General features: G+C 43.0%; 5 protein-coding genes across 10 annotated transcripts in view; 3 read left to right on the forward strand and 2 right to left on the reverse strand.

Moving 5' to 3' along the window:
* fancm (FA complementation group M) overlaps positions 1–20415 on the reverse strand; it is a 25322-nt gene extending 4907 nt beyond the window's left edge. The window contains exons 1-22 of one of the 4 annotated variants that reach the window (XM_037241038.1): positions 20297–20415; positions 18618–18785; positions 18149–18321; positions 17925–18002; positions 17694–17852; positions 8542–8673; positions 8234–8366; positions 8073–8162; positions 7857–7961; positions 7597–7775; positions 7263–7469; positions 6911–7151; positions 6683–6834; positions 6309–6470; positions 1926–3282; positions 1674–1765; positions 1398–1463; positions 1229–1318; positions 929–1094; positions 735–841; positions 254–657; positions 77–167 (exon numbers count right to left, since the gene is read on the reverse strand). In XM_037241038.1, the coding sequence (XP_037096933.1) occupies positions 77–167; positions 254–657; positions 735–841; positions 929–1094; positions 1229–1318; positions 1398–1463; positions 1674–1765; positions 1926–3282; positions 6309–6470; positions 6683–6834; positions 6911–7151; positions 7263–7469; positions 7597–7775; positions 7857–7961; positions 8073–8162; positions 8234–8366; positions 8542–8673; positions 17694–17852; positions 17925–18002; positions 18149–18321; positions 18618–18753 (4320 nt within the window). In that variant the 5' untranslated portion in view covers positions 18754–18785; positions 20297–20415. Of the gene's footprint in view, positions 1–76; positions 168–253; positions 658–734; positions 842–928; positions 1095–1228; positions 1319–1397; positions 1464–1673; positions 1766–1925; positions 3283–6308; positions 6471–6682; positions 6835–6910; positions 7152–7262; positions 7470–7596; positions 7776–7856; positions 7962–8072; positions 8163–8233; positions 8367–8541; positions 8674–17693; positions 17853–17924; positions 18003–18148; positions 18322–18617; positions 19477–20296 lie in introns of those variants that run through there. The other 3 variants (XM_037241037.1, XM_037241040.1, XM_037241036.1) reach the window with 3 other exon arrangements.
* On the forward strand, positions 11071–16868 carry soul3 (heme-binding protein soul3). The gene is made up of 5 exons (XM_037241051.1): positions 11071–11594; positions 14198–14292; positions 14909–15050; positions 15120–15303; positions 15379–16868. Exons 1-5 carry the CDS (start codon positions 11366–11368, stop codon positions 15548–15550), a joined length of 822 nt encoding a protein of 273 aa, XP_037096946.1. The 5' UTR covers positions 11071–11365; the 3' UTR covers positions 15551–16868.
* Positions 19559–21349, forward strand: iqcc (IQ motif containing C). Its single transcript, XM_037241052.1, has 5 exons — positions 19559–19648; positions 20108–20251; positions 20327–20612; positions 20733–20854; positions 21207–21349. The coding sequence occupies exons 1-5, from the start codon at positions 19607–19609 to the stop codon at positions 21240–21242; spliced, it is 630 nt and encodes a 209-aa protein (XP_037096947.1). The 5' UTR covers positions 19559–19606; the 3' UTR covers positions 21243–21349.
* Positions 20809–27839, reverse strand: tmem234 (transmembrane protein 234). Of its 2 annotated transcripts, XR_005096231.1 has the most exons (7): positions 27755–27839; positions 27310–27461; positions 27163–27229; positions 26863–26955; positions 26565–26766; positions 21348–21461; positions 20809–20930 (listed from the first exon to the last, which is right to left on the reverse strand). XR_005096231.1 is itself a non-coding variant. In XM_037241053.1 (5 exons), exons 1-5 carry the CDS (start codon positions 27768–27770, stop codon positions 26675–26677), a joined length of 420 nt encoding a protein of 139 aa, XP_037096948.1. In that variant the 5' UTR covers positions 27771–27839; the 3' UTR covers positions 25928–26674. The 2 variants fall into 2 exon arrangements, 1 of the variants encoding a protein (XP_037096948.1); XM_037241053.1 differs by lacking the exons at positions 20809–20930; positions 21348–21461 and having other exon boundaries at positions 25928–26766.
* Positions 21942–25808, forward strand: dcdc2b (doublecortin domain containing 2B). Of its 2 annotated transcripts, none has more exons than XM_037241048.1 (14): positions 21942–22079; positions 22553–22853; positions 22960–23011; positions 23603–23673; positions 23736–23867; positions 23938–24072; positions 24214–24253; positions 24430–24495; positions 24563–24704; positions 24776–24888; positions 24984–25052; positions 25126–25206; positions 25296–25382; positions 25695–25808. In XM_037241048.1, exons 2-14 carry the CDS (start codon positions 22582–22584, stop codon positions 25755–25757), a joined length of 1323 nt encoding a protein of 440 aa, XP_037096943.1. In that variant the 5' UTR covers positions 21942–22079; positions 22553–22581; the 3' UTR covers positions 25758–25808. The 2 variants fall into 2 exon arrangements, with proteins under 2 accessions (XP_037096943.1, XP_037096944.1); XM_037241049.1 differs by having other exon boundaries at positions 21952–22079; positions 22556–22853.
* Positions 27840–27920: the final 81 nt, after the last annotated feature.

Genomic DNA, 27920 nt, shown 5'->3' on the forward strand with positions numbered 1-27920 from the left:
TTTACGTTAATGTATTTGCCTATTGATGCCACATGATGGCAGCAAAGGACCACTTCTTTTTTTTTTTTTTTTTTACCTGAGGCTGTTTGGATGCATCAAGTGACTTTGACGTTTCAAAGTCCAGCTGGTCAGAAAGGGCATGTTGGTTTTCTATCCTCTGGCGACCCCTGCAGGAGGAACCAAGCATTACATGACTTGCTAATGTAGTGTTTTGTTGCCTCTGGTGATTTAACCACTGTTCTCCAGAAGTTACCTCTCTTGTTGCCGTTCTTCCCTCTGCCCCCCGCTAACCTTGGATATGGTTGAAGTCAAAGAGGAGGACTTCTGTTGTGGCAAATGTTTTATAGGCTTGGGTGGTTCCGAACCATCTACCCCTTCCTCCTCCTCCTCGCTTGAATCTACCAAGCGCAGAACACGGCCACGCTTGCTCCTCGGCTCCGCCCGACATCCGGCCACGCTCGTCGAAGCGCCGGTGTTTGCTCTGGCTTTGTGCAAGAAGACACGGCGCCGCGTGGCGTATTGCCTCCTCCCGTCCACGTACGAGTCCTCCGGCATCAGCTCCACGGCTTCCTCAGAGCTCTCCTCTTCCTCCTCCTGTTCCTCTTGGCTTCCCACCACAAAACTATCTTCTTTGTAGGTTTCGTCCTGCTCGGGCACCTGCAAACAAAATCTTATAGTCACACGGCTCTCCTATTTGATGTCATTATAATACACAGTCGAGTATGCCGTAGTACCTGGGAGAAGATGTCTGGGTTATGAAGATTTTTGTAGGACATTTTATACCTTCCACCGACGATTGGGCTTTGCACAGACTTCAAGTATATCCCGCGCATTTCAGAGTCTAATGGAAAAGAGACGAGAGTGTCAGAAGGGATGCAAAAGTATTAAGACAAGGCAAAGTATTTAATCAGTAAACATGGCACTCTACCATTTAGTCCCTGAGACAAGTGCGTATTGTCCACCACAAAGCCATCGAGAGAGCGGTTCTGCTCTCTTCCGTCATCCTCGTCGGACGAAACCGCCGCGCCCTCCTCGTCCTCCGACAGCACCGCTTCTTCATCCAGGAACTCACGGCCCTTTTGACATTTGTTGCGCTTTGAGCAAAACACAAACAATGGGGGGGGGGGAAATGCCAGGGTCGACACAGCTATTAATTATAAAGATGGCATTTAAGAAGCAAAAGGTGACATTTGAAGGTTGCTTCTTATTACACAAAAGTGAGTAAAACCTTGGTGTTGATTTGCTGGATTGGCCGTATCGCTCGTTTGCATGCGGGCACACGCTCGCTCTGGAAATCGTCGTCATCGTCGGCTTCAGACTGGAGAGACGGGTGACAAAAGGGTTCAGAAGGGTTGAATGCATTGACATCGTGGCATGACTAACAAAGACTATCTCACTATGTTTAATGCCGTCACACGTTTCTTCCTCACAAGTGGCGAGTCTGCATCAGCGACGATGTTGGACTAGAAGACAAAAAAAAAATACACATTGAGGACACGTAAATCAAAAGCCATCAATAGTACCTGCTCTGCCATAACATTCTAACCACCGAGTTATCCAATATGCCGGTTGCCATGACAACTGGATGTTTCTCAACTCATTGAGTTCTGCTTCTATGCACCGATTTTGAACAACATTCACTGATTGAATGAAGTGTGCGTGCGTTTTCTCACCGCTGCCTCTGGCGACGACAAAGGATTGACCTTGTTGCCTTGTCTTCTCTTGTGGACAACAACGTCATCATCGCTGTCTAAAATACACTCCGCTAAAAGAAAAAAGAACATTTGTACATCGACAAAATAGTAGCTTTCAACCACAACTGCCACATCATGTGATAGGGATCATATACAGGGAATATAAAAAGTCTACACACCCCTGACAATTACATCTGGAAACGTCCAAGCCTTTAGCATAAATAAACAAACCTCGATGGGCGTCAGAATCGTCCTTTGGTTCGACTGCTGAAGTTGGGCCATCTTCTGGTCGTTTTCGTCTCAGAGTCCTGCGAAAGAGGCGAACGGCGCGAGGCCCGGCAGAACCCGATGACACCACCGGGCCCACCGCTTTGGACGTCAACGGCGACGCGAGATGAGTAGTTTTCCTCTCTGAGAGCATCTGAGGTGTAGGGAACTTGGTGTGGGATGAAGGTGCAGCAAGCCTATGAAAGCTGTAAGGTGTTGACGAATGGATGTTTACACATGGCGAGGCCTCCTGCAAGGAAGCTGGAGGTCGTGGAAAGCTGGTGTTCAATGGCATGGAGTCTTCTTCCTCCTCTGAGTCCTCCAGGGAATAGCCAAGGTCAAAATTGACAGGAAAGTCCAAGCTGTCAGACAACTCCACACCTTTTGACACCACTGTATGTTTAATTCCTGTGTCACATGTCTCCAAGGGAACCACTGCGCTGGTAGCGATGTCCTCCACACTGGGCAAGGTCCGGGATGTGTCATGATTTTTTGGGGGGTGGATGTCTGGGATAGTCATCAGCAGGAAGGCTTCATCGTCACCAAACAGGTCCATGCTGTCATCTAGGTGGTCTTCCCACGCAGCCTGTTCGTTTGTTTCCTCTCCTGCACTCTGCTCGTCTTTTTTAGCTTCATTTGCGCCACCATCCTCAAAGACCTCATCCCAGGTTGGACTACTGACAGGCTTCAGTTGCTTACGGAATTCTTCCTCATCTCCCGGAGGCACGTTTATATCTGACCCCGCGTTATCAGAATGACTCGCCATGACTTCATCATCTTCATCGACATCCAGGGTAAAGCTGACGTGGAACGGCTGAGGAGGATCGGGATGAGGAGGGCGGATCGAGTCCACCGTGAGCGTGTCGAAATCCGCGGAAGGCGGCGGGGATCGGGACAGGAGCTCGGCAACGTTGTCCCGGATGGCGTTTAGGTTCTGGTCTCTTCCCGGGATGACAGAAGCGGAAGGCCAGGAATCCCATTTGGGGAGATAGAACATGGCCTGAAGTTCAGCATCTTCATCATCCTGATTGATTAGCACCTCCTCAGCCTTAGGTGGATCCTTTTTTTTGTCATCTTCAACGATGAGGACCGGCTCCTCGTTGATTAACTGAGGTGCAACTGACGGATCAACACGAGGCTTTAGTTTCTCGACTAACGTTTGTGCATTCTTCTCTTCTTTGTTCCTTTCTTGGCGTTCCAAAGCAGCCACTGATTTCCTCTTAGTTTTGGAGCAGGTGTTTTTCTGGATCTTTTTTCGACGGCCGTCGGTGTCAGCTTTGTTGAGATAAGATAATAACTCCTTCTCGTAAGCGCAGTCGCCCTGCGGAGAAGCAAACGTGAATACAATCAACCTCTGGACTTTTTGGCCACGCTGACAATCCATCTACTTTATTAGTACATGCGCTATCTCCATAACAATCAAACTAGGAAGCAGGTGAAGCCGCAAACAAGATCGGACTGAAATGACTTCTTTCTTTACATAAGGCCGCCGTTTCCGTGTTGTTGATTTGGATTTTATAAGTCTGACGGGGTTATTGCCAAAAATCTGTCAGTCAAAGCACTCCACCTGGAAGCAATCTGTTGGAAGTGGCACCCTCCTTAGAGACAGCAGGGCGCCGATCAACTGACAAACAGTAGGAGGAAGCCGCCCGCCGTGAGGACAGAGCAAAATCAAAGGTGGCCTTGGTCAAAAAGTTGACGTTATCAATTCTAAAACCAGTGAACGTCAACCGTGGCTTACTTCCTGTTTGGATAGATGTCCTCAATGAATTATAGCTAGGTGTTTCCCCAATTGAGATAGCAAAAGGGCGTAATTAAAAGACTATGGGCAGGAATTGTACAGAGGTATTTTTTGCTTTTGTAATGCCCATCCTCTGGAAAGTTGTACATGCCTTAACTAATAATCCAAGATTAAATCCCCGCCCACTGAAACATTTTAACAACTCTCAGTTAGTGATGCTTGTGTAACGCGCTAATTATAGAAACAGCACAACATACCACATCGGACTTACCACACCTTTAACTCGATTGCATCATTTTGATGAATTTCTACCACTTGCGGTCTAAATTAATACATTTTTCGGTGCTGGTATGATGTAAAATGGAGTGGCCGATCTATGAATATAAATAACAATTATCACGAACACACAATGACCTAAATAAATTAATTGATGGTCAGAATACTTTCATTTTTTTGCTTTTTAGAGAAATGGGGCTGAAATATGTTTAACGAGAACGTAAACCGACATCTTTTAATGGCAGTGATAACACACTGTAAAATTGTTGGAATGTTGTTAGAAATGGTAATAATGAGAGTAAATTCAAATTGGATGGAAATGAAATTGAAATTATTGAAAAATCAAACATCGCTTTTGAATTGTGGTTCAGGAGAAACAAAAACAAACGAAAAATGAAACAGGTCCTGAGTCTAGGAAAGACTACAAATATTTCTTACGATAAAGACATGTTTAAGCAAGGTGTGTCTTCTGATAATTGTCGTCAAACTTGTAAGCAGTCGGTCATAAATTAGTCACTGTGCTGTTGGAAACACAGTAGTAAGCAAAACCGGAGGAAGTGGAGACGAGTTGTTAGACATGAGCATGTGAAAGGTGAAAGCTACAGGAGCATCTCCAAGACGTTTGATGCTCCCGTGACTGCAGTCACACATTCCGAAATTTGTACAATTCATAAGCACTATCTGATTTCCAATGGCTAATTTCTAAGAATTGTATATAATTTAAAATTATTATTAGTATTAATTATTATTGTTATTATCTGAACATCTCAAGAGTATCAACAATTGTGTGACTGTGCTAAAAGTCATCACTTAATTGCCTCAATTCATGTTAACAATTTCTAATGATCTTATCACAATACAATTAAATGCTCATTTTAAAATGTCATTCTTTCAAATTGCTAATCATAAAATCTCAATTCTCTCAAATTCCTGAGCTTTTTCCATCTCCTTCTCTTCTCATCCCCATCTAGGTTACAAAAGCCTGACCCAGATCCAGCTTCCTGGATTTACGTAACGCTTCGGAGGATTGCATAACCACAAGCGAGGAGGCCCGTCTGTCTGAACGACCTGCGTCTCCTCATCACAACGAAGAGCGTGACAGCGGGTTGAGGAAAACAGCGTGCGCTATTTGCTTCTTGGCCCGGGCCAGACAAAAAAATGACTGGAAAAACAACTTCTGGAAGCTTTCAAAGAGCGAGGCAGCAAAGTGTGTCAGCGGGATTTAAAGTGGGGAAATCAGAAAAGTTGGAACATTTTGGACACGCAATAGTGTTTCTGGAGCAAAAGGTCAGAAGGCCTTGCAAACTCCAGCTGTGGAAGCAAGCCACGGCTAACGTTATCTTTGCTGGGGATATTTTTTATTAATCACAGTTAAACACAAAGCAAAATAGAATAAATATTCAGGAAATTATCATTTCTTTTAAATGAAAATGACTTGCTTTTTTCAATTCTACTCCCCAAATCCCACAAACTGAACAATTCACAACTGTGTGCCTTTATAGTTTTGCTAATAAAATGATGGCCTAAATTGAAGTGTGCCACTTTCCCAGACACTCCTAACCGTTTTGTTTGGACAGGTGGGCTACCTTGCTTCAATCCCTTGTTTAGACAAGACTCGCCATGGGAACAAAAAAAGTGGGCTTTATCATAATCCCTGACCCGATTTCTGGAATTCGGACCGATCCAGCCGACTTAACGATGGCCCGATCTTCTGGACTGTTATGTTACTGCAATTGGAGATACTCGAGGTACTTGAACAAACATCGGGTGGCGAGGAACAAAGCAGCCGTGTGATTAAATCCAATGTGGAATTTCAGGACCTGCGAGTGTCATGTAAGACGATAACAACCGATGTGACGACAAGTTTTTAGCAGTACCTCTGATGACCACACGTGCCTTTTAGCACACTATTAAAAACTCTGCGAGAGCAAAGCAACTAATTGTCCAAAAACAAGTTTGTTTACTTGAATGGGGGGGGGAAAAAAAACAAATGACTCATTATTACCATTTGAATCAAGATGTGGAAAAAACACAGAACCCATTTGTCAGGCCAAGAATTTGCCTTCCGGGTCAGAAGAATGACCCAAATTAAACCCGTACGCTCTGATGGAACTCAGCTGACGCGTTTCAAAAAAAGTTTGTGTTTATGAAAGAAAAAAAATATATAAATACTATCGCAACTCTGCTCTACCCCCAGCCTATTTACACAAGTTGATTTTGTAAGACAAATATTTGATTCTCCATGCCTCAATGTCACATGATCGATTTATAAAACAGTCACGAGATCGAATGTGTTACTGTTTGAAGGACTATTTCACACAACAACCCACCTCGTTTTCCTCCCGCATGCTGTCGACGAGCTGCATCACTTTTGTGAAATGCTGGCAGCGCAGGGAGTGATCGACCGCATGGGTTGGAAATGCTCGATGTTGCCAGTGCCGCCATTCCGAAAGGGAAAGCTCTCTCACAGGCGCGTCTCTGGCTGCGTCCTCCTTTGAAATATAAAATTGGTATTATTGTATGTCTACATGTGTTGCTCCACAGTTTGTGTTCAAATGCTTATTACGCTGCAACACCGATGCCTGTTGTTGGCGGCGTCTAATGCTCGCCTCTCGCATTCTAAATTTTTGCTTCCAGACAAAAACATGTCAAGTTGGGTTACTCACAAGCAGAGTTTAAAAAAAATAAATGAAAAGAAAAATACCGGAGGTGGTCCATAATTTGGTAGAGACATGAAGTTTGATGATTGCCTCAAGGTTGGTTGCGGTTCATTTTCAGCCAGCTTCATGGTGGACACCCACAGAGAATATTCTGTGTTGCTCAAGAAAGCGCCGGAAGCAGCTCCCTCCTGACGAACTGCCACAAAAAAAACACACTCAATTCAAAACTGCAAACTTTTCAGCAGAAGCTCAAATCACCAAAAATCACTCACGGAGGTTTTGTGGGTGGATGAGTGAGGCCCGATCTTGGGCGAAGGACCGGCAGACCGTGGAAGACCTCTTGTTGCTGTCCCGGTGCTCAAACTGACCAGAGGTGATGTGCATCTTATGCAAAGTGGGGGTGATGCAGTCGGGCAGCATGCGGGGACTGTTGGGGTACATGTGGAAGGCACTTTTGTTGCCCACGATGGACTTCAACAGACTGCGTTTGTTGCTCTGGCTCTGGTTGTACGTCTTTGAAGAAGAGCAAATTTAAGGTCGGGTTAATGCATTATGGGAAAATAAAAAATATTTGACAGCAATTTACATGGAACACATTTTGACGTTCAAGACTAAAATACAAACCCTTTCTTCGCGTCCCTCTGCCAGGATAACCACAATGCGTCCTTGCCTCTTCCGTCCAGTGCGGCCCATGCGCTGCACGAGGCGGATGGGATTCTTTTGCGCGTCGAAGCACACGATGAGGTCAACCTCACCGATGTCCAGCCCTTCCTCCCCTACGCAGGTGGACACCAGCGTGTTGAAGCCTCCCTGACGGAACCTGCTCACTACCTATTCATACAAAACCGAAAAAAAGCTATTTTTATATTTTCATCTTGATGCCTTAAAACATCACATGCTTTTTATTGGATGATGTGATGAGGTGTGACGACGATAAAGGGAAAGAGAAGGTCTTCACCTCCAGTTGCTCCTTCTGAGTGAAACCTTTGACTCCTTTCCCTGCCGACGCTTGCCCCATGAATGTCATGACTCTGATCAGCGGGCCGTGGCGGTTCAACATGGAGGCGATCTCCTGCACGCTATCACGGAACGACGAAAAAATCATCACCCGCGTGCTCGCTTCCTGCGCACCCGAACCTGGGAGATCATTTCACGGCATTAATCACAGCTGAAATGAAGTTGCCACATCGGTGAACTGATATGCCACGAGCAAATTACCATTATTGTCGGACGCGTGTTGGACCAACAAGCGGAAGTGTTGCAGCACCACGTCCTCTAGTTTCTGCAGCTTGGGGTGACCGTAAATGAAAGGTTCATCGGAGCCTACGGGTGTGAAATATTAGAAGATGTAATTATTCAAATAAAAAGCCATGACGTTGTCATCCATCCAGTGTTATATCTGATATGCTTCAAAGAGAAAAGCCTATTATATACCAGCTGGCTTCCCAAACTTTGCCTCCATCTCGTGATAAAGGTCCATGAAAACAGGAGTCCTCTGCAGCTCATTCCTGACTCGGGACAATTCTAAAACAGAGGAAAGAGATTTAAAACAACAAACGTCAATGGAACGATAACGCTTCTGGCAGAAGGATTACCTCTGGACCCATCCATGATGCCCTGGACGTAAAAGAAGAGCGACCTGAGTCCCATCTGCATGAGTAGCTCGTAGCCATGATACAAGCTAATGCAAAGGGCAAAGTCTCCCTCCAGCATTCCCTGCTGTGCTCCCTGCGGGCATAACATGTCGGTACATAAGACGACTGTGGCGGGAAAACCAAACTGGCAGGACCTCAGCGAAAATGAATCATTGAAAATAAATTGAAGAAAAAAAAAAAGACAAAGTTTCGTGATGATGCTGATGTCTCTTACGAATTGTAACTTGTAAACTTATTGCTTCATTTACCTTGATATGAGTTGGGGGATTTTTTCGGAACTGGTCCCTGGCAAGGATGAGCTGGTACTTGCAGAGACTCTGAAGATCCTTGTGGGCCATCACTCGATTCAGGGCCAGACGAGACATGAACTTCTCCAGCACCTGGTGGAGACGCACACAGAGAAAGCAGCATGTAGGTCAGCATAATTGGCCATTTCCTGCCAGTGCTTCTTCACTGACAAGAAGAGACTAAGCAGGAAAGTGATTTCACACATGCTTGATCATACACACACACACGTGCTTCTCTTATTTACGAACCCAATCTTACACTGTCCAATTTTATTCAGTTTCCAACAATAGACAACTAATAGCATTTGGGCGACAGGAGATTTTTTTTCACTGTCCTCATTTTGAAATAAAATCAAGCGGATAATGAGCAATGTGTCACACGGAAAACTATCTATTCACAGCAATAGGACAGTCGCTAGAATTTCAATTTGGCTAATGGTGAGATGTTGCCCTAGAAACGAAGTAATTCAACACATACTGGGTAACACTAAAATGGAGTGCAGCAGCTACATGTAATGAGGAACTGAATCGTCTCATATGTCATACACACTTTCATCACAGTGCATTATCCACTTGAATGGATAAATACTGCATGTCAAATTGACGCCGCTAAAATATACAATTTGTTTTTCACATTGAATGTGCTCCAGGGCTATATGTGTAAAAATATATATTTTTTTTTCAAAATAAAATGTCCAACTGTAAAATCATTTTTGTCTCGGAAAATAAGTTGCTATTCCTCTAGGTTAAAGGTCATATAAATCGTGATTTAATGATTTCAATGATTTAAATCAGCTATTTGACCAGGGGTGTGTAGACTTTCTAGATGGTGAAAACTACCGGCTGTGCATTTCCCAGAAATGGCAGGATAGTGATCATATTTTGATTTGGATGATAAAACTGAGCCACTTGGCCCATTTGGACTTAATCTCAGCATGCTTGTCAGAGGGCTCAATCAAGATGCTATCTTTACACAACAAAGGCAAAAGATTGAATAACAACCATTAATTTCCGTTGACCTTTCACGAAAACCAGCAGCGAATATATCACATATCTAATCTGCTCGTACACAGTAGGAGTAAAACATTTTACTGGGATTGAGCCTTGTTTACTGTGTGCTGGCATATTATTTCTTTACAAATGATTTTCAATATCCAATTTGACGCCTGGGGGAAAAAATGGAACTGTCAAAATGATTTATTAAGATTTACATGATTAATTTTCTTCCAACGTGATTCATTTATGGACTATATAAAACATAGGATAAAAGTCGATATGAGTTAAAAATATAGGAGGACTGGCGATGGGGGCAGCAAACAGGAAAGCATTGCAGTGTGTGTGTGTGTGTAGGGGCTGCAGCTGATTGGTTGAGGGGCCTGGCGTTAAGTGACGTGAAGAATGTGCGAAAAAAGCTTCTCCGTGGGCTGCTATTAATAACAGAACCTGCTCATGGCTGAACTCCGCATGTCAACAATGAAGCGTGCGTGTGTGTGCGTGCGTGAGTTCCTAAGGTCAACTAAAAAGATAAATAAACTCTCCATCCTCACTCGTACAATGAAGCCCGTCACATTGACGACGTTCATCTTGGCACACCAATGATTATCTTGCCGCAGTTATTGTCAGGCTTCGTGTCAACAAACTCAGCAACAAAGATTATTACAGTAAATGCGCGCACACGCGATTTTACTGTACATGGAAACTCCCCCGCAGACTGTAGAGGATTATATAATGTCCCCCCCTACGTGCATGTGGAAGTGTGCAACATGGTGGCTGGTTGTCGCAGCGCCGCAAATCAGACTGATCAAAATCCTGCCGAGTGCCTGCTCAAGTTCAACTTTGTTTATTATGCTCAAACAAAGAACTCGAATGTCCGCTCTCAGCCACTACAAAATATTACAATTTGGCAGAACCTCATAAGTGCAACGCGGACATTTTGTGACACCAGCTGACTAAATTGTTTTAATTTCCAAGCAAATTCCCCAAAAAAGACAAAAGGCTCGATTAATTCTACTGAAAATATTTCAGATAACATTCATTAGCTGTGAGCCAAGTGTACATGAAATTTTGAATCCATAACAAACAGTACCTTTAATTTGAATGTACACGCACTACTATTGGAACTCTCAAGATTGGTCTCAGTCTTGTTCTTGTACTTCTTGATACCACGATCTTGAGCACAACACACGCACACACTTACATATTTGTTAATATACAGGTTAATAACAACAATAACAATAATAATGCATGACTGGTTATCCTCACTTTAATGTCAAAGATATTTCGTGGCTCTGTGACAATTAACCCCCTGTTCTAGCCTCTGGTCAATGTTTTTTTTTTTTTGTTTTTTTACACTTTGTTCAATAAAATGACGCGACGCTCAAATGGCCCGTGTTGTTCGGTAGGCACTATTTATCGTCTCGGCAGAAGCGCGTAGATGAGGGCGTGGTAAGGCTAGGAGTCACGTGGTGTGCCTCGTCTCCTATAAACATCGCATTCACCGATTTTCCTCTGTAGAAGCAAAGCAGAAGAGGGCGGTCACTATTTTAAGGAACATACAAGTTAACGACCTATACAATGTAGTAACGACCTTATTATTTTTGTAATGACTAAATGTGTCTATGAACAGTTGCGTAGATTCCAACTGGTTGACGCACGAGCGGCCGTGATCCTAAACAGGACACGCGCTGCACAAAAGGGAGAAGAAGAAAAATCGTCCGATTTTGCATTTTAGCGCAACGTTATCCGACAACTCCTGAGATTTTTTTTTTGTCGTCGCTACGAAAAAATGGACCGAGGTGGCTGTCAAATGAACGGCGGTGGAGGTGGTGGCAACGGCCCGAGCGACGGCGGGGGTGGCGGCGGCATGATCACGCTCGAGGACCTGGAGTCTTTCTCCGAGGACCAGATGTCCGACTCCGGCAACGGAAGCCTGGAGGACGAGGACGACGGCCCCGACCGACTGCTGCACTACTGGCAGGACGTTGCTAGGGGACACCAAGTGGAAGTTGCAAAGGGTAAAAAAATAAAACAAACCGTAACCTACTTTATAGAGGCAATAAAGGAACGTTGTGACACGGTAAGCTTAGCTATAGCTTCATGCCTTGCAGCCAGGTGAAAACAACAAGTGAAGTGACGGCCTGTAAAGTTCATCTACTTCAACTTCAACCAATATGTTCCGACATGACCGGAATGCATTGTGAATTGTGTTAAAATGCGAATTTTTGCACTTGAACGCATATTAACGTGTTATTACGGAGTGTAAGAAGCGGCTAACTAACTAATAGTTTGAGATCATGAGACTCTATAAAGTAGCCTGGAGTCATACTTGGAAGAAAGACTTTGTTGTTTAACTTTGTAGACTTTTAAAACGAAGTCTATAAACCTCTAGTGGTGTTAAAACATCATAGTAAAGTTTTTGTGGTTTTACTTTTGAGCTTCACAATATCCTCCTGGTTATTAATATTAATGAATGAATTAAGTAATATGAATTAATGTTAATTTAATAATATTGACAATATTTTTTTTTAGTATTAATAATGTTTTGTTTCGAGTGACGGTGTCTGGCACTTTTATGTATTAACATGATAATTATATTTGTATTAGTGCTTATAAAAAGTGCACAACATCGTGCACTGTTACAGCCTAAGAATGTTTACACACAAACCAACAATCTAGCATTTGCAATTCAGCAAAGGTCCGACTTCTCAGATGTCCCAAAGCTTATCAACCTGATTATCCTGTGGTTAGGGCTATGTTTGACGTCAACCTGTTCATTGATTACAATCACGAATTCTTGTGCGGGTCATCAGCAAAGCTGAACTAGATTTGAATTTTCAGGTAAGACTGATGAACATGTCCTTAAGCAGAAATGACAAATTCCAATACAAAGTCTGAAAAGTATCATCTGAATCTTAAATATTGTTTCCACAAAAAAAGAAAAAAACATACTGTCAGACAGTCCTTGGCTGTTGATCAGTGAGAAACCCAACAACACACCAGCGCACGTCCGCTGCCCTCTGAGCACAGCACTAATTGCGGATTTAGCACAAAATGGCTTGCTGGAGCTTTCTGCTTCAGGGAGAGCTTATCTACCTCGGGCGCATACTGGTCAGTACGTGGCTGCCCGCTAAGTCTTGCATGTAAATACAGCACAGAGGACAGGCAAAATGTTCTGTGCTTGGATTTACTGCTCAGGCAGATGTATGCCATGCAGGCTTTGTCATGATCTCCCGCAAACATGCATGGGATATTTCAAATGCAAATCAGCAGGAACGTATCGAGACTCCATGTGCTCTTGATGGTGAACCAGTAGACAACCATCTAAAGTTATCACTTGGTTTATTAAAACAAAGTGATGCAGGTTCATTTTTTGTGACTGCGGAGGTGTGGTTGAAAGCAGAACTACTTGTTTTGAAGGCAGTAAATTGAGATGTTTCTCCCTAAGCTAAAAACCTGATTAGCGACTTGTTGACATAACACTTGTCTATCATTGAGAACTTTAGTGGACCAACGTGTCCCTAATAGTTACACATTATTAATCTGCCAAAAAGGAAGTCGCAACTAAGAAGGCCACTTGGATGCCCTTCGATCAAGTTTAGTCTGCCATTGAACTGAAAAAGTGTCTCTTCAATTCTTCCAGTTTGATTGCGAGTCGAGTTGAGCACCCGCTTAGCTTTAAATTGGATGTGACGTGAGCGTCGCTTTAAGCCAAAGAAGCAAAGCATGCGCCGTTGACTGTATCTCAAGTGAGTTGCTGCCATAGCAACAGATGATATGCCTTTGAGAATGCATGACTGAGTCAAACACACATCAATTTCTTCCAAAAAACACATGTTGCTATTTTCACTTCGATTGATTTGGTGGCTCTAATGCAGCAGATCCATGTGACCTAGTTATCCTCTCCACATATTGATTTGATGCGATTGAATTGGTCCTTGCTTTTTGGTACATCGTTATTTTTAATTTCAGGCAATGGAGTTCTATTCTCATCATTAAATTCTTACAGGTCAGTCGGTGAACCGGGCTAGTTTTTTAATCGTTACTACGGCGTTTCATATGTGGCCACGGCATGGACTTGTGCGTCAATTGCGGTCCATAGCTGGCAATGGGCAGCTTTAATCAGTGTCTTTGCGTCACCTCTAATAAACATCACTCCACGTGATGCCTTGGCACAGTACTCTGCCCATCTGGCAGCCTTCTCAGGCCAGCCACAACACACACGCACACACACACACAAACCATGTGAACTCCGCGTGTTTTTCGCATTTAAGCCTGGAGAAGTCGATATGTCAAACCACTGTCGAAATAAAGGAATAAGAACAGCAGCCCCGAGCTCAGAAAAGGTTTCAACTTTCACCCGCTACCAGTGTCAGAAACTATATATAAAAAAAAAAAATCAAGATTTATTTTTAAAGGTATTCAACACACACACAGCATCAATGCAAAGTGAATTGCAACGTTGAACTAGCGTTGTTGAAACATCCAGACGACAAGTCACAATTGTACTAAACAAATCCTAAAAGGTGGCGTAAGCTTAATTTATTTGCTCATGAATATGGAACAGTTTGAAATTTTCTTGGTTGGCTGACTAATGTGTTCTGTCGTTTTACTACTGCAGAAATGGCCGAACCCATTCAACAGCTAACCACCAATAATAATGGGCGCAGTAACAGAGAACACATCCCTTTCACCCTCCTGTCACGGAAAGAGAAGGTATGGATCCGACTGGTTTCACCAACGCAACTAATACTTAACAAGCCTTGTAAGGTACTTAAGACAACATCTTTTTAACACATTCTTTTTTGCTATTGTAGTAAATACTATTATCATAATTATAATAGTGTTATTACAATCATTTAGTGGAATGCATTCCTTCCGACTTTTATCTTCTTAAGAGGTCGTGTTCCCAATGCAGTAAGCCACTTAAAGCCCCTCGGGGACCATATAAATAAAGTTGGCTAATTGGTTTAACTCGAGTTCATTTAGGACATTGAAACATGGCAGGAGAATTGCGTTTAAACAAAGGACAGTGACGGACGGAGCTCTAGCCCAAGATGGTGAATTAAAAATCAGACACGGTTGCTGTCCAAAGACAATCTCAATCTACCTGTGCCAAATCTCACCTTTTATCTTAATGAGTTGTCTGCATGTTTTCAACAAGTATGTCCAGTATTGGCCGCTTCAGACAACACCGGACTTGAGCAAAGAAAATTAGGTCATTGTGATTGGCTTTCCTACTCAGTGTCGTCAGCAGTTAGGAACGCTGCAATGAATGAAAGAAATCTCAAATTATTACCGAACGGACGTGATAATAGCTTTTCTGTTGTAGTGCGGGGAGCTGCTATATGAGAAGCGCCATTATGAAAAGGGCCACTGGGCCTGCATCACAATGAGCGAGGAGACGTACGAACAGAGCATCTGCTACGGCTTCATGAGGATAATGAGATACATCTGCCAGCAGAACTCCTCAGGTGAGTTTCAACACAACTTGATCCAAAAGCTATATTTCGCTGGCTGACGAGATTGTATTTTCCGTGTAGGCGACTACCTGGGCATGTCGCTGCCCATCGTGACCGTGGTGCGCACCGACCAGAACCATTCGGCCATCGCCCAGGAAGTGACCGTAGCATACTACCTGCCCACCCACCACCAGGCGCAGCCGCCTCAACCTCACGACAGCGACATCGTTATCGATATCTGGCCCGCGGCTGTTGTGTACACAAGGTGGGCATGGGCAATCTTTGACTGTAGGAAACGATCAACGTTTGCGTCAATGTTCTGTCACGTTACCTACCGCAGGCCCTTCTCCGGCCCCACAAACGAGTTAACCATCGTGGATCAGATCAACAGCATGGCCGAGTTGCTGGAGTCGCCCAGCGTGTGCGTGAACGACTCCTTCATTGTGGCCGGCTACACCAACCCGGCGCACAGCCAGCGCCAGAACGAGATCTGGTTCCTGGAACGCCCTTGACGGGGCAAGGCGGAACGAGGTTCTCGGCAGCATTCCACCCGAAACCGTTTTGAGCCTCGCAAGACTCCTCACAGCTCTCAGGTGCAACATCGTCCATTCTTAGTCGCCGCCCCATCGGGCCGGTGCACTTCACATTCACTCTTGCTATAGTCAAACCCTTGGAGGTGCTGTATCCAAGCCGCTAAATGATCCTCAGTCGTGGACGTACTGCCTAATCGTGCTTCGTTTTTGTCCGTAACACTGCTTCTTTGTCGCATTTTAGCTCGCTGACTTGTGAAGTCAAATGTGTAAGTGTTGACGCACTTGTTTCATTGTGCAAATCTCGGGACTACTGCAGGTTAAACGGTTTTACGAGATGATTGGATTCATTAACAGAGTACCTCACAGCCCATCAGTGAACCGTTTCTGTTCCATTAAACTCGACAGTGCTTGCGTGGGGGAAGCACCATACAAGCTTGCCCATAATGCCAATAATAAACTACCCGAATGAAAGTCGACACAAAGTGAGAATGGAAGACATTGTCTGCGTGCGTACAAACCAAACTCTACTGCTCAACGACAATCAGAAGCACTTAAACACATCGCATTCCTCGTGTTTTCTCCACCCGGGAATCTTTTTTTTTTTGCCCGCAAACATGCTATTTTGTGTTAGTGTGTACGTCTCACTACTGTACCGCAACAACCACCACCACCGCCGCTGCCGATGAGTAGAAAGGTTGCAACCAGATGTGGCGCTGACATCTTAGACCATAAGGAAAGCGGAACGTTGTTTGTAATGTTCTATGAAAAAATATGAATAAATATCGCTATCACTTAAAAACAAGGGTAACCATGAGGAGAAGGGTTTCTTATGTTTTCCCCTGCAAAGTGGTGCTGAAATATCTGTAGAGTACGTGTATATTTTCACTATATTTTCAGATTAAACTAACCAATCCACCAGCTGTGCTTAAAAGATTTTACGTTTCAGAGATTCTATGAAATAGAATAAGGAAACTTTAATTTCCTCAAAAATTATTATTATTATTATTATTAACAAACATGTTTGCCCAAGTGTCTATTAACAAAAATCCAAAGATGTTCTTTTTCACATCGTGACTGTGAGTGGAGGTGATTCAAAGTCAGGATACACAATGCGAGTGTTACTCCCCCTTTGTGATCCTGGTCGTGTGTGAACATCCAACCTCCATGTTTGCTTATTTTAGTCAAAAGGCTAATCGTGTGCTGTACTGTGAACATAAAAGTGCAACAGCAGAGTGCTACTGTGGTTTTATTTTCAACAATAAACATGGGCTTGTTTCCTGTCTTTGAAAAATCAAAACAGGTCTGTTTTGTATTATGCCATATTATGTCATTTGTTTGTTACATGTTTATGTAACATTTTTTTTTTCTACAGCACAGTACCAAGTGAGTTGACTCAATGTGGCTTTAACTTGATATTGGTGATTTAACTTTTTGGCAAATCAAGCTATAAGCGAGATACAAACCACTGGCGATAGCTCAGATTCACCACATTGTACATTAGCAATGGAGGACAAAAGTAAACATGTCATAATTCACATGAAATAAACACTTCCCATAATCATCGTCACAATACCCTTTACACAACTGCAACACAATCGTCTCAATCACATTTTGCTCAAGCGGAATTTTTGTACAAGTGAAATGCGCAGTCCAAGTCCTGTTTACCCACATGTCCCTCAAGGGAAATCCCTCTCTTTTATTTGGATCAAATGTTGCCAACAAAAGGCGGACACACCCCACTCAACCATAAATCACACAACGGCTTCAGTCAAGGTGGACTCGAAACCGATACTTAATCGGCACAAGGAAAGACAACAATAGAATCAACACGGATAATTGACTACAAGATTACTGGTAAACCTGATGACTAAAAGAGGCTATATGCTCCCATGACGTCACATCTAAGCTCTGCCTTTCAGTTCACTACAATACATAGCATGTAAATCACACAGACAATCTAAATGACATGTAAAAGAGGCCACTGCAAAGTCAATTAAAAAATTACTGACCATACAGAAAGTGACCACTGGGGGGCAGCAAAACACCGAAATAGAAGTACTGTACACTGTATGACACTTTTGTCATCACACGCACAAATATGACATGTGGCATGGGGACCTACCTGCAAGTAGCGAGCCTGCTGAGCAGCCAGAACCTCCCCCAGTGGCACCACCATTTTTTCCACGCTACGCTGGTGCGAATGAGCCAGGATGTCAGGGCTTTCCTCCAAGCGTAGCTCGATATGGGAGATGAGCAGATTGGAGATCACGGACTGCACCGACTGCAAGGAGAGAACACTTGGTTATTATGTGCGTCACAATGGGTTGTGAAAAGACAAGGATTGAAACCTTACCTCTTTGTTCCCCCCTGGAGTGGCGCTAAGTGCTAAGACGCGGAACTGCAGAGTTTGACTGCTGAGCTGTCTGATTACCTGAATGAACAAGAACATGGCGCCTGCTTCAGTGAAACAGCATCCAAACATTCTCTTCATGTGCCCAGCAATGAAAGTTCTATAAAAATGGCGGGAGGGTTGAACTATAACTGGCCCACAATTTGTGACGTCCAATGTCTGTGTACCTGACAGTAGGCATGGTTTCCCTGTGCCTTGTGGGCCTCGTCGATCACCACACACTTGACCTGCCGGGCCGGGCATGTGTCTCTGGACAGGTCATTCATCATCACTTGAGGCGTGAGGAAGAACACACGCTTGGAGCGCCACATTTCCTGCCTCTGCTGGGCCGCTGTGGTGCCTGCGGAAACACAAGACGATAGTTATTACTTTGATTTTTTGTAACTTCCTGGGATGACCTGGGCTAAACTCGAACTCAATAAGGGCTTGTTTCCCCGTTGTGATGAAGTGTTTAATCATACTTCCTTGACACCAATTCCCATTTTGGGATTTGCCATTTTGTGGCATCTCAGCGGGTGCCCTAGAAATAACCCAAAATGTGGATAGGTGTTTTTTCCCCCCCAAATGCTTGGAATATGTTACACATGAAAACAACTATCAATAGTGAAGCATAAATATGGCAGGCGAGTGCTGTACCAGTCAGCTCAGCCATGTGACCCTGAGGGATGCCCATGACTTTGTAGCAAGCCTCAATCTGCTGCGCCACCAGTGGCTTGGTGGGGGCCATGAAGATGATCTTCCCAGCTGGATACCAACGATAAAAGTTGTACATCACAACCGCCGCGATAAATGTCTTCCCCAAACCTGTGGGGAGGCACACTAATGTGTTTTGGAACAATGCGGCCTTTGATATGTTGAGCTGGTAATCCCTAATCGGGAAGTTAGTAGGATAAATCCAAACTGTTGCAGAGGAGCTGTCAAAACCAGGGAAGTCTGGATAAGTGACGTTCCCAAATAATGGAGTGGAAGGCAGGTGCATCTGATCTTGGAGTGAGCTGACATTCTTCTTTTGTAGGTTCTCTTCGGCTTCAGTGACAGCAATAATCATGAGATCGTCGTCGTCGTCTTCATCATCAAGAGAAGCTTTGGGAATTTCTGCTGTTTGACTTCTCTCTTTTTGAGCGTCTCTTGGTCCAAGCTCAGCCCAGAGTGGGTTTGGGGCAAGATTTCTTTGGCTCGCTTTGCGCGAACCAGCGACTTTTTTTCTTTCATTTGCAGGCCGAACGAGGTTAGTTGGAGTTACAGACGCACCCCACGTCTGAAATAAAGTCCTCTGGTTAGAAGAAGAGCTCATTTCCTCGAGTTATGTCCTAAATAAAACTTTTAGGAGGTTGGCGAGTGAGACAGCCATTGCTATCAGAAGATGCAAACAATTGGCTAGTTCCGGTTCACGTTTTCCAGAATATAAAGGTTGATACTCTCGAGCACATCCGGTTATATGTTTTATAAATTATTTTGGTTCCTAAGGTTTATAATTACTATATGACAAAATATAAAACAATTCTAACACCGATTAGGCGTCAGCGCAATTTTACTATTTTAACATAACTTTTATTTTTTTAACATGACACCGGAAGTAAACTCAAAGCTCCCGCTTTCCACCGGCAAGTCATGTTACCATAGTGATGCACGGGCTTGACTGGGAGCGTACACTTGTTCGTTTGCAGGTAATAACCTCGTTGCTAATTTCTCTGCTCGCGTACGATAAAGCAGCAAAGCTTTTTTATGACGGCGGCGATCATGGCACTACCTTTCCGCTACGTTCGGCAATGCCGCTGTGGCAAACCAAAAACGATGCTAGCTGTTATTAGCATCGGGCTCATGTGTGTAGTTTGAGTCGATTTGTCGGCTAGATGTACTATGTCGCATATGTATGTGATGATTATTAATAGGCAGGCACGTCGACCGTAAACAAACAGTGCTGCTCAGCTTCAGGCTACCTGACGTGACGTCATCGTTAGCCTGTGAGGAGGTCAAAAATCATTAGCCTTGACCTTTAACTTCCTTGCAGCTCCTTCTTACTTACTGTTTAATGCTATTCCAAGTTAAAGTTTACTGTCATACTAAACATAAAACTAGGAGAATTCAAAACATAGCTTGATCAGCTGTTCTATGTGTTCACGCAGGCTCGCGCACGCGGGCATTTGGTGAGAGCTGAGCTGCGTCATGCACGGGTGGACTTTGAGGAAGTCGTGAAAGAGATAGATGGAGCTTTAGCCCACTTGGGGTGGAGGGACGCCATCATCCCCACCCCCTACTTCACAGACACGGCAAGTCTACCTGTAAGAAATTCTGATTTGTCCACTGTCTTGCACCTTTCTCATGCCTTCTTTTTTTTCTACCAGGATGACCCCCTACCCAGGAAAGTTCCAGGATCAGCTGTTGGAGCCTGCTCGCAGAATCCAGCGACGGGAGACGTAGCGCCGTTGTCTGAAGCTAGAGGAGGAAGTCATCGTCTGCAGACAACGGAAGTGCAGAAATACGACTCAGGGGTTAAACAACAAACTGAGGGGTGTTTACAAAGCAGCCATGTTCTTGAGGCAGGTCCGTACATGAACTCTGAAGAGGTCCTGGAGAGCACATTGGACTCCACCTCTATCTGGAGTAGCATGGATAGTCTTCCTCTTAAAGGTAACCCTGTGTCATTTGCAGAGATGGTTAAAGTACTCACACTTGAATAAATTGAGGGGGGGGAATGAATAAACTGTAAAATATCACCATATAATAGCATAAATAATTTGTCACCTCAAGGTTCGCCACGGGACCGCTTGGCCCAGGTGGTGCCTGCTACTCCGGAGACCCTGCGTTGCCATAGAGACGCCCTGACCATGGAGCTGCTGTGGCTGCAGCAGGCCATTGACAGCAGGAAAAAGGTGAGCCGCTGATGTAGTATTTCCCTTCATTTAATCAACGTTGGCCTTCCACCACGAGGCCGACGCTGGAGATTTACTACGGTGACATTTATGGTGCCTCAGTAAGTCAGTTGCGTTATTTATTTAATGACCACCAGCGGCCTTTTTTTCACACCAAGGTCGGTTTGTCCTCGCTGTTGTACAGTGGAACACACACAATCTTTTGCGGGGAAGACAGTAGATATTTATTCATTTCAAAATGAATTTTCCCACTAACATAAGTCATTAGTTTTTTGTTTGTAGAAATATTTGAGAATGACTTTACATGCCTTCTGAGCTGAATTATTTTTCTGTCTTTTGATCTCCCCTGCAGTACTTGACTCTGAAGGACAAACTGAGCATGCACTGAAGTGGACCTGCATATTAATACGCCGTAAATGAATTGTGTAAACTGAAAGGCCAATTGTATATTTTGCATTGTTTTGTAAAAGAGTGAATAAACATATTTTCTTACCATGGTGCTTCTTTTAATCTGTTGCTGTTGTCACATACTCCTGTTTGATTGTGATGTAACACAATCTGTGGAGGAAAATGGCTCGCTTGTGGATCAATAACATGATCCAATTTCCTGTTGGGTGAACAGTGATTGAATTGCACAGTTAACAATTCAATCAAAATATAATATTTAAAAATTGAACATTGCTGTGCACATTTTTAATATATTCCTAACATTATAGTTTCATGAAATCAAAATCTAAAAAAAATCATGGGAAATGTACTCATGAATAAAGTATATCTAATGAGGCATTTTAGAAATTGCACAATTGTTTTCCGTTTGATAATTAACATCTATCAACATCTTTCAGATCCAATTAAGTCAATAGTCCATCCATTTGACATTTTTTATTGTAATTGGTAGTTTTCCTTTGTTTTACATTATTTTTCTATCTGAAATTAGTTGTGTATTTATTTTCAAGTAAGCAATGCAAACAATCATCATAATGGATCAGCCTCCCACATGCGGCAGGACCATCCCATTTACTCTGTCCCTTTTGTTGTGGTTGCTGCCAGTGGTTTGTTCCACGAAGCCACTCACTGCTGGCCGCGCTGTCATGGCAACCAGGAAATACACAAGGCTGTCGGCTGTTATGCGTGTGTGTGTATGTGCGCGAATAGAAGAACGTGGTAGATGTGCCACTACCACCAGAACCGTACAGAGGGGATTTATCTCTATCTTCAATTTGTGGTGTGTATCTGCAGAGTGTGTGTTCATGAATGTATAAATTTGATTGGAGAATGTCATTTCTGTAGCCAATGTGTTCTGAATAGCTGACGCTAAACTGTAAGGCTTTGGAAATATGGGAATGTGATGTCTGGATATGGCCCGAAAGAGCGGTTGGACTGGCTTGAATGGGTTAAGAAATTTCAAAGGTCGTTGTAAAATCTCTTAAATTCTGGAATTTCCTTGTAAAGAAATTGAGGAATGTAGAACATAGGGCTTGCTGAACGCTTTGGAATAGATAAGGATGGGGAATTTTGGGATGTTGGACTAGATAATGCTGAAAATGTGAGACTTAGAATGGTTTGAGTCATTCTTATTTTGGGGAATTTATTTTCTAATCTGGGGAATAGTTTCTAAGATGTGCTGGATGAGTAGGATATTTTTAGGATGTTTGAATGTTCTTCAGGATTTACATTGTTAAATGTTTGTGTGTGTAGCAGCTTTGTAGTATTAAAAGGGCGCCAAGATGGCGGCCACGACGGCGCTACCCCCGGTGAAGAGCGTGGTGGTGTACAGGAACGGTGACCCCTTTTTTAGCGGCCGTCGCTTCGTGATCAACCAACGCCAGGTGTCCAGCATGGAGGCTTTCCTCAATGAGGTGACCCATAATATCGGAGCCCCGTTGGCCGTCAGGACCCTGTACACCCCCAGGCAAGGCCACAAGGTCGCCGACCTCCAGGACCTACAGACGGGGGCCCAGTATGTTGCCGCCGGTTTTGAGAAGTTCAAAAAACTGGAGTAAGTAGCACCGGTAGCCAGTTTGGGGGTGGAAGTAAAAATACTTTATTATACTTAAACCATAACATGTTCTATGTGCTTTTATGTGTGTTTTCTCATGATGCAGCTACTCACACACGGGTGTGAAAAAGCAGCCGGCGACGCGTGAAGACACACAGGTAGGCCGGCTCATCTTTCTTATTAAAACGTGTTCCCTGCTCAGTCCATTACTTATTGATCCAAGTGAGTCCAACTACAGGAATGCACCAGTGGACCTCCTACCGAGTCATGATAAAAATAGACCCAATGTTTCATGGATGCTAATTCTGATTAATCCCACTTTGAAGAATTTGAAGCGCTGCTACTTTTTCTTCTTCTACGGCCTGAATTAAAAGAGTAACTGTGTAAGTGACTTGCTGCAGGCTTGCATGCCTGGTCTTGTGGTTGTTGTGGAGAACTGCAGCAAGCATTGCATCATGTGAAAGTTATTCTTAACAGTATGGTTAGCGTGTTAATCAGTGCATGTCTGGGCAAGTCCAAACAGCCGCTTATTTTCCGTGATGTAAACGTCACATACATCCTTGGACTCCATTGGACACAATCCAGTTCACTTAATTAATGCTTGACATGCTTTTTATCTAGTTCATTAGTTGTTAAGTGATGACTGAAGGCAAAATTATACAAAAAAGAAACTTTGCAACTTGACCACTAGGGGGCAGTCTAATGGTGAACAGTGGAAACACGACTTATTAGCGAAATGTCTCCCACAGGCAAAAATAATCCCGAGGCCTAATGTGTCAGCCAAATGGAGGAAGTTCGTTCCAGTGCCCTGCATTATACAGTAAGTACAAAAACACGCATTTATTCAACGTATTTGCGTGACGCCTGTATGTAATATTTCAGCGTTTTACGCAATGGGGACCTCCTATATCCACCCTTCCGATTCATCATTCCCCGCAGCATGCAGCAAGACCTGGAGCAAATTCTCAGCATGGTCACAGAGAAGGTCAGCTTACGGACAGGCGCTGTGCGAAGGTAAGGTAAAAATACAAAAATAAAAAACCCCGTGGGCAGAATAGCATTGTGACCGCTACGCGACTGTCAGGTTGTGTTCAGTGGAAGGGGTCACGATGACCTCGCCGGGGCAGCTGGAAACCGGACGCTGCTACGTTGCCGTGGGAACAGAGAAGTTCAAAAAGCTTCCATACATGGAGATGTTGGTCTCAAAAGCCACAGAGAGGTACTGTACTCTAATGTCGAAAGTTTATCAGTGGCTGAAATTTAATTGACTATTAGGATTGACGAACGCAGGACATTTAAACTGATTAATTAAGTTTGAGATATTATCCTTTACTTGACATTGCTTTGCCTTTATTTCTAGGTATTACCCAGGAAGGAGACGGACACTGAGGAGAAATGTGGTGAATATCAATTTTTAGTTTTCTCCAAAATATTGAGACAAAAGTGTTGTGGCCGTGGCAGTTCAGTTAAATTAAAATCTAACGTTTCCATTGTTGTCATTATGTTTCTTCACTGAAGTAGCTCTCCAGAAAGTCAATGTCAATCCGTCAGTCCATTTTGATGTTATTTTCTGTAGAACAGGAAGGAAGGAAGCGGTCCAGAAGACCAATGTAGCGATTCCGCTCTGCTCAACTCTCCAGAGGTAAAACAATTTAGCGTATTTCAATATAATCGTGATGCCGAATCAATTGTTGTCCTGTTCCTATCAGTCAGACGAGCGGAGGGTGAAGTCGACGGGTTATGAAGCTGCCCCCCCACCGCAGGAGCAGCACCTGACGGACCTGAGAGCTGGCGACACCAGGATTCAAAAAGCCAGAGGAACTCCGAGACCTCCCCACAGTAACGGACCCGGTCTGGACCCACCATCAAACATCCTCGCGGTCTTTACTCAGCTGAATCTAACCCTCGGCGTTTTGTTTAAGTCTTTCGCGGCGTCTTTAAGCCGGGAGCACGGCGGAGGCGGAGGGAAGAGGTGAGAGGAGCAGAGGAGGTGCAGGAGGATGAGAATACAGCTACAGAAATTCCTGTTGATCAGGTTTGCTATATATGATTTGGTCACAATATATTAAATTGCAAGGTGGATTTCTTTTTTTTTTTTTTTTAACCGTAACTTTGTCTTTTGTCCTAAAGAGAGCAGCAGAAATAGTGGAGGATGAAGAGCTGAACATCACATATGACACTCTGAATGGCACACTGAAGGTTATAAAAAGAAGCATTCGATTATTAAGTTCTGGTTTGGCAATCAAGGTGTCGCACTTTTGCTATTTGATAGTTACTGCCGTCAGAGCAAGATGAAGTGGAAACGACGGCGATAATACAAAGCAGAGAAGCGGAGTTTAACATTGAAAATCTGGTACACACACACACATTATACTTTTTTTTTGGGGGGGGGGGGGCGGATTTCTTGTATGGTGGGTTTAATGTGAGCGTCTCTATTTAAAGGAGCCTGAGCTCAACAAGATGACTTTGAACGCTCCCAATTCTCATCGAGAAATTCAGGGAAATACTTTGGACCATCAGGAGGAAAAGGCAAGTTTAACATGTACCACTCGGCTCCCTCTAGTGGTGTCTGAAAGAATCACTGCTTGAGTAGATTTCAGTTGTATTTAACGTAACTTTAATACATTTTCAAGGACTGTTTAAAAAAAAAAAAATGTATCAAGGTCCAATTGCTATTAAACCTTTATACGAGATAAATCTGAAATGAATCATTAATTATACATTTTGGTTTTCATATATTCATATTTTGTAAGCCTCGTTTTTGATGAATGATATTACTACACTAATTTATTTGAATGTTTTAATGTCATGATGGTGGTACAAATCTACTTTTTTTAACAGGAGGGTCCAAAAAGAGCACAGAACTACCACCAGGGAGAAGGTCTAACTGAAGAACCATCATAAACAATTGCTTTTTTTTTTTGCTTTCATCAAACTGTATTACAAAAAAAAAAAGAATCAAGTAATTATTGTTTTCAGGAAGAAAATGTCCATTAAAAAAGTAGAACAAATACTTCGGGAAGTGTTTGTTTTAGTTCATGCAATAAAACCATTTACAAAAGAATTAAAAGGTATTCAATTAAGTGTTTTTTGTGAGATTTATTTGGATACAGCTACACTATATTACACACAGCAATACACACATTTTTACCCACCCTTCAGAAAATAATTAAAATTTTTCAGATGTCTTTTGTACACTGAAGGTCAGCTTAATAGTGGAAAATGTTCTGAAATTACTTTTCTATCACAAAAACCTGGCATATGAACAACCGAGTGCAGGTCCTTTTTTTAATTAGGTTATTAAGTACATGATTCGTGCTTTTTAATTATTTTCTTATTTCAATGCAAATGTCAAGCATCAGTAAAGAACAAAAATACTCCCACACTCATTTGGACACGGCTTCTATAGGAGCGCCATAAATCTGGTCAAGTTGTGGGAATGAACCCTGCGTGAACCCAGCCGCACTGTCACACTCAACGGAACACGTCTTCACTTGTTTGCTTGGGCTTAGAAGTATGGTTCTGGTTGGGCACGCTGCTCGAATGCAAACTACCTTGATGAACGGACGGTGACCTCATTTTGACCAACATCAGCTAAGTCGAAAAAGGGCAGTTGCACTTTTTTTCTCAACATGAAGTAAATACCTTTCATGTCATCTCTCTGGAATTTCATCATGTGGACAAATAAAGGAATATCTTATTTTAACGTACCACAGATAAATTGAGGCGATGATCTTAGGATAGGCACAGATTCCGTTTTGATTTGCATTTCACTGGAAAGCGGTCGTCCCATCCCAGCTTTTATACATTCTGGAAGGTCATCAGGACTGAGCTTGTGTGCCAACATCATCCATGGAGCCTATGATACACAAAGTGACCCCAACCATAGTGAGGAACATTCCGGCAACAGCCTCTGAAAAGACACAAATAGATAAAGATAAAGAAGTTTGAACAAGGCTGATGAAGTTTGGAAAAGCAAACTAATGCATCACGATTGGACTGTACTCACGTTTGCCTCCAAAATGTTCGCCCAGCAACTTGCCAGTGAGCAGAGTCCACAGAAATGTGAGAGAGTTGGACACAGGGACAGCCAATGACAAATCTGAATAGCAAAAATGAAAATTAATATTAATTATAATAGCTAAAATATCCTCCCAAAAGATGAAGCTAAATAACAGCTAAATATGTTTGAATGAATGAATGAAAACAAGTGAATTATGATATCAATTATTCCAACAAAATTATGACTTTAACCTCAAATTAAATACACAACTTTATATCAACAACAAAAAACAGTATAATGTCTCACCTGCTGTAGAAAGGGTATAATAGTAAACCAAAGAACCACTCTGGTTTAGGACAAAAGGGATGAGATACTGACAATGGGAAAAGATGTTAGGGCATTTATGTTATTATAAAATTGAGAGAGAAACAGAGAGAAATGGAAGTGTGTTACCTTGACATTAAGGAAGAGAAACTTGAGCTCAGCAAGAAACTGAGCAACTTTGCCGGATTTGGACACATGTTCGATACCTTCAGTGCCTTTCTTCAGGAAAGGGTTGGTGCAGCCCCACAGCACGGAAACCAAAAGGAGGCTCAGCACTTCCACTAATGTACAACACACCTTAGGTCATTTAAATACGAAATTGTTTCATTATTCTTGTTACATTTTGTCACTGGACATGAATTGATGAGTTCCGGTGGAGGATGCTAACTTCCTTAGCATGAAGGCTAAGACGCTAGCTGGTAGATAATTAGCCTGTAATTAATTTAACAACGTTAAACAGAATATTATTGATTTAATTATCTCATAAACATTACAGTTTAGATGATACCTACGTATAACTCGGGTTATATTCGCGCGGAGACATTTCGAAAAGTAAAATGAGTTAGCCGCTTACCTCCAGTCACCATCATGAACCTGACATACTGATGGCGAGTTGCGTTCAAGACCGCTACCGTAAGGTTCGTTAAATTTAGTCACACTCGTACAAGTGTTGAAAGTTCATTAAAATTCAATTCAGTGCTATTATTTGTTTCAAAACGACTTATTATATTAAACAGCAG

This window comes from Syngnathus acus, chromosome 22, assembly GCF_901709675.1.
Source record: "Syngnathus acus chromosome 22, fSynAcu1.2, whole genome shotgun sequence".
Taxonomy (NCBI): Eukaryota; Metazoa; Chordata; class Actinopteri; order Syngnathiformes; family Syngnathidae; genus Syngnathus; species Syngnathus acus.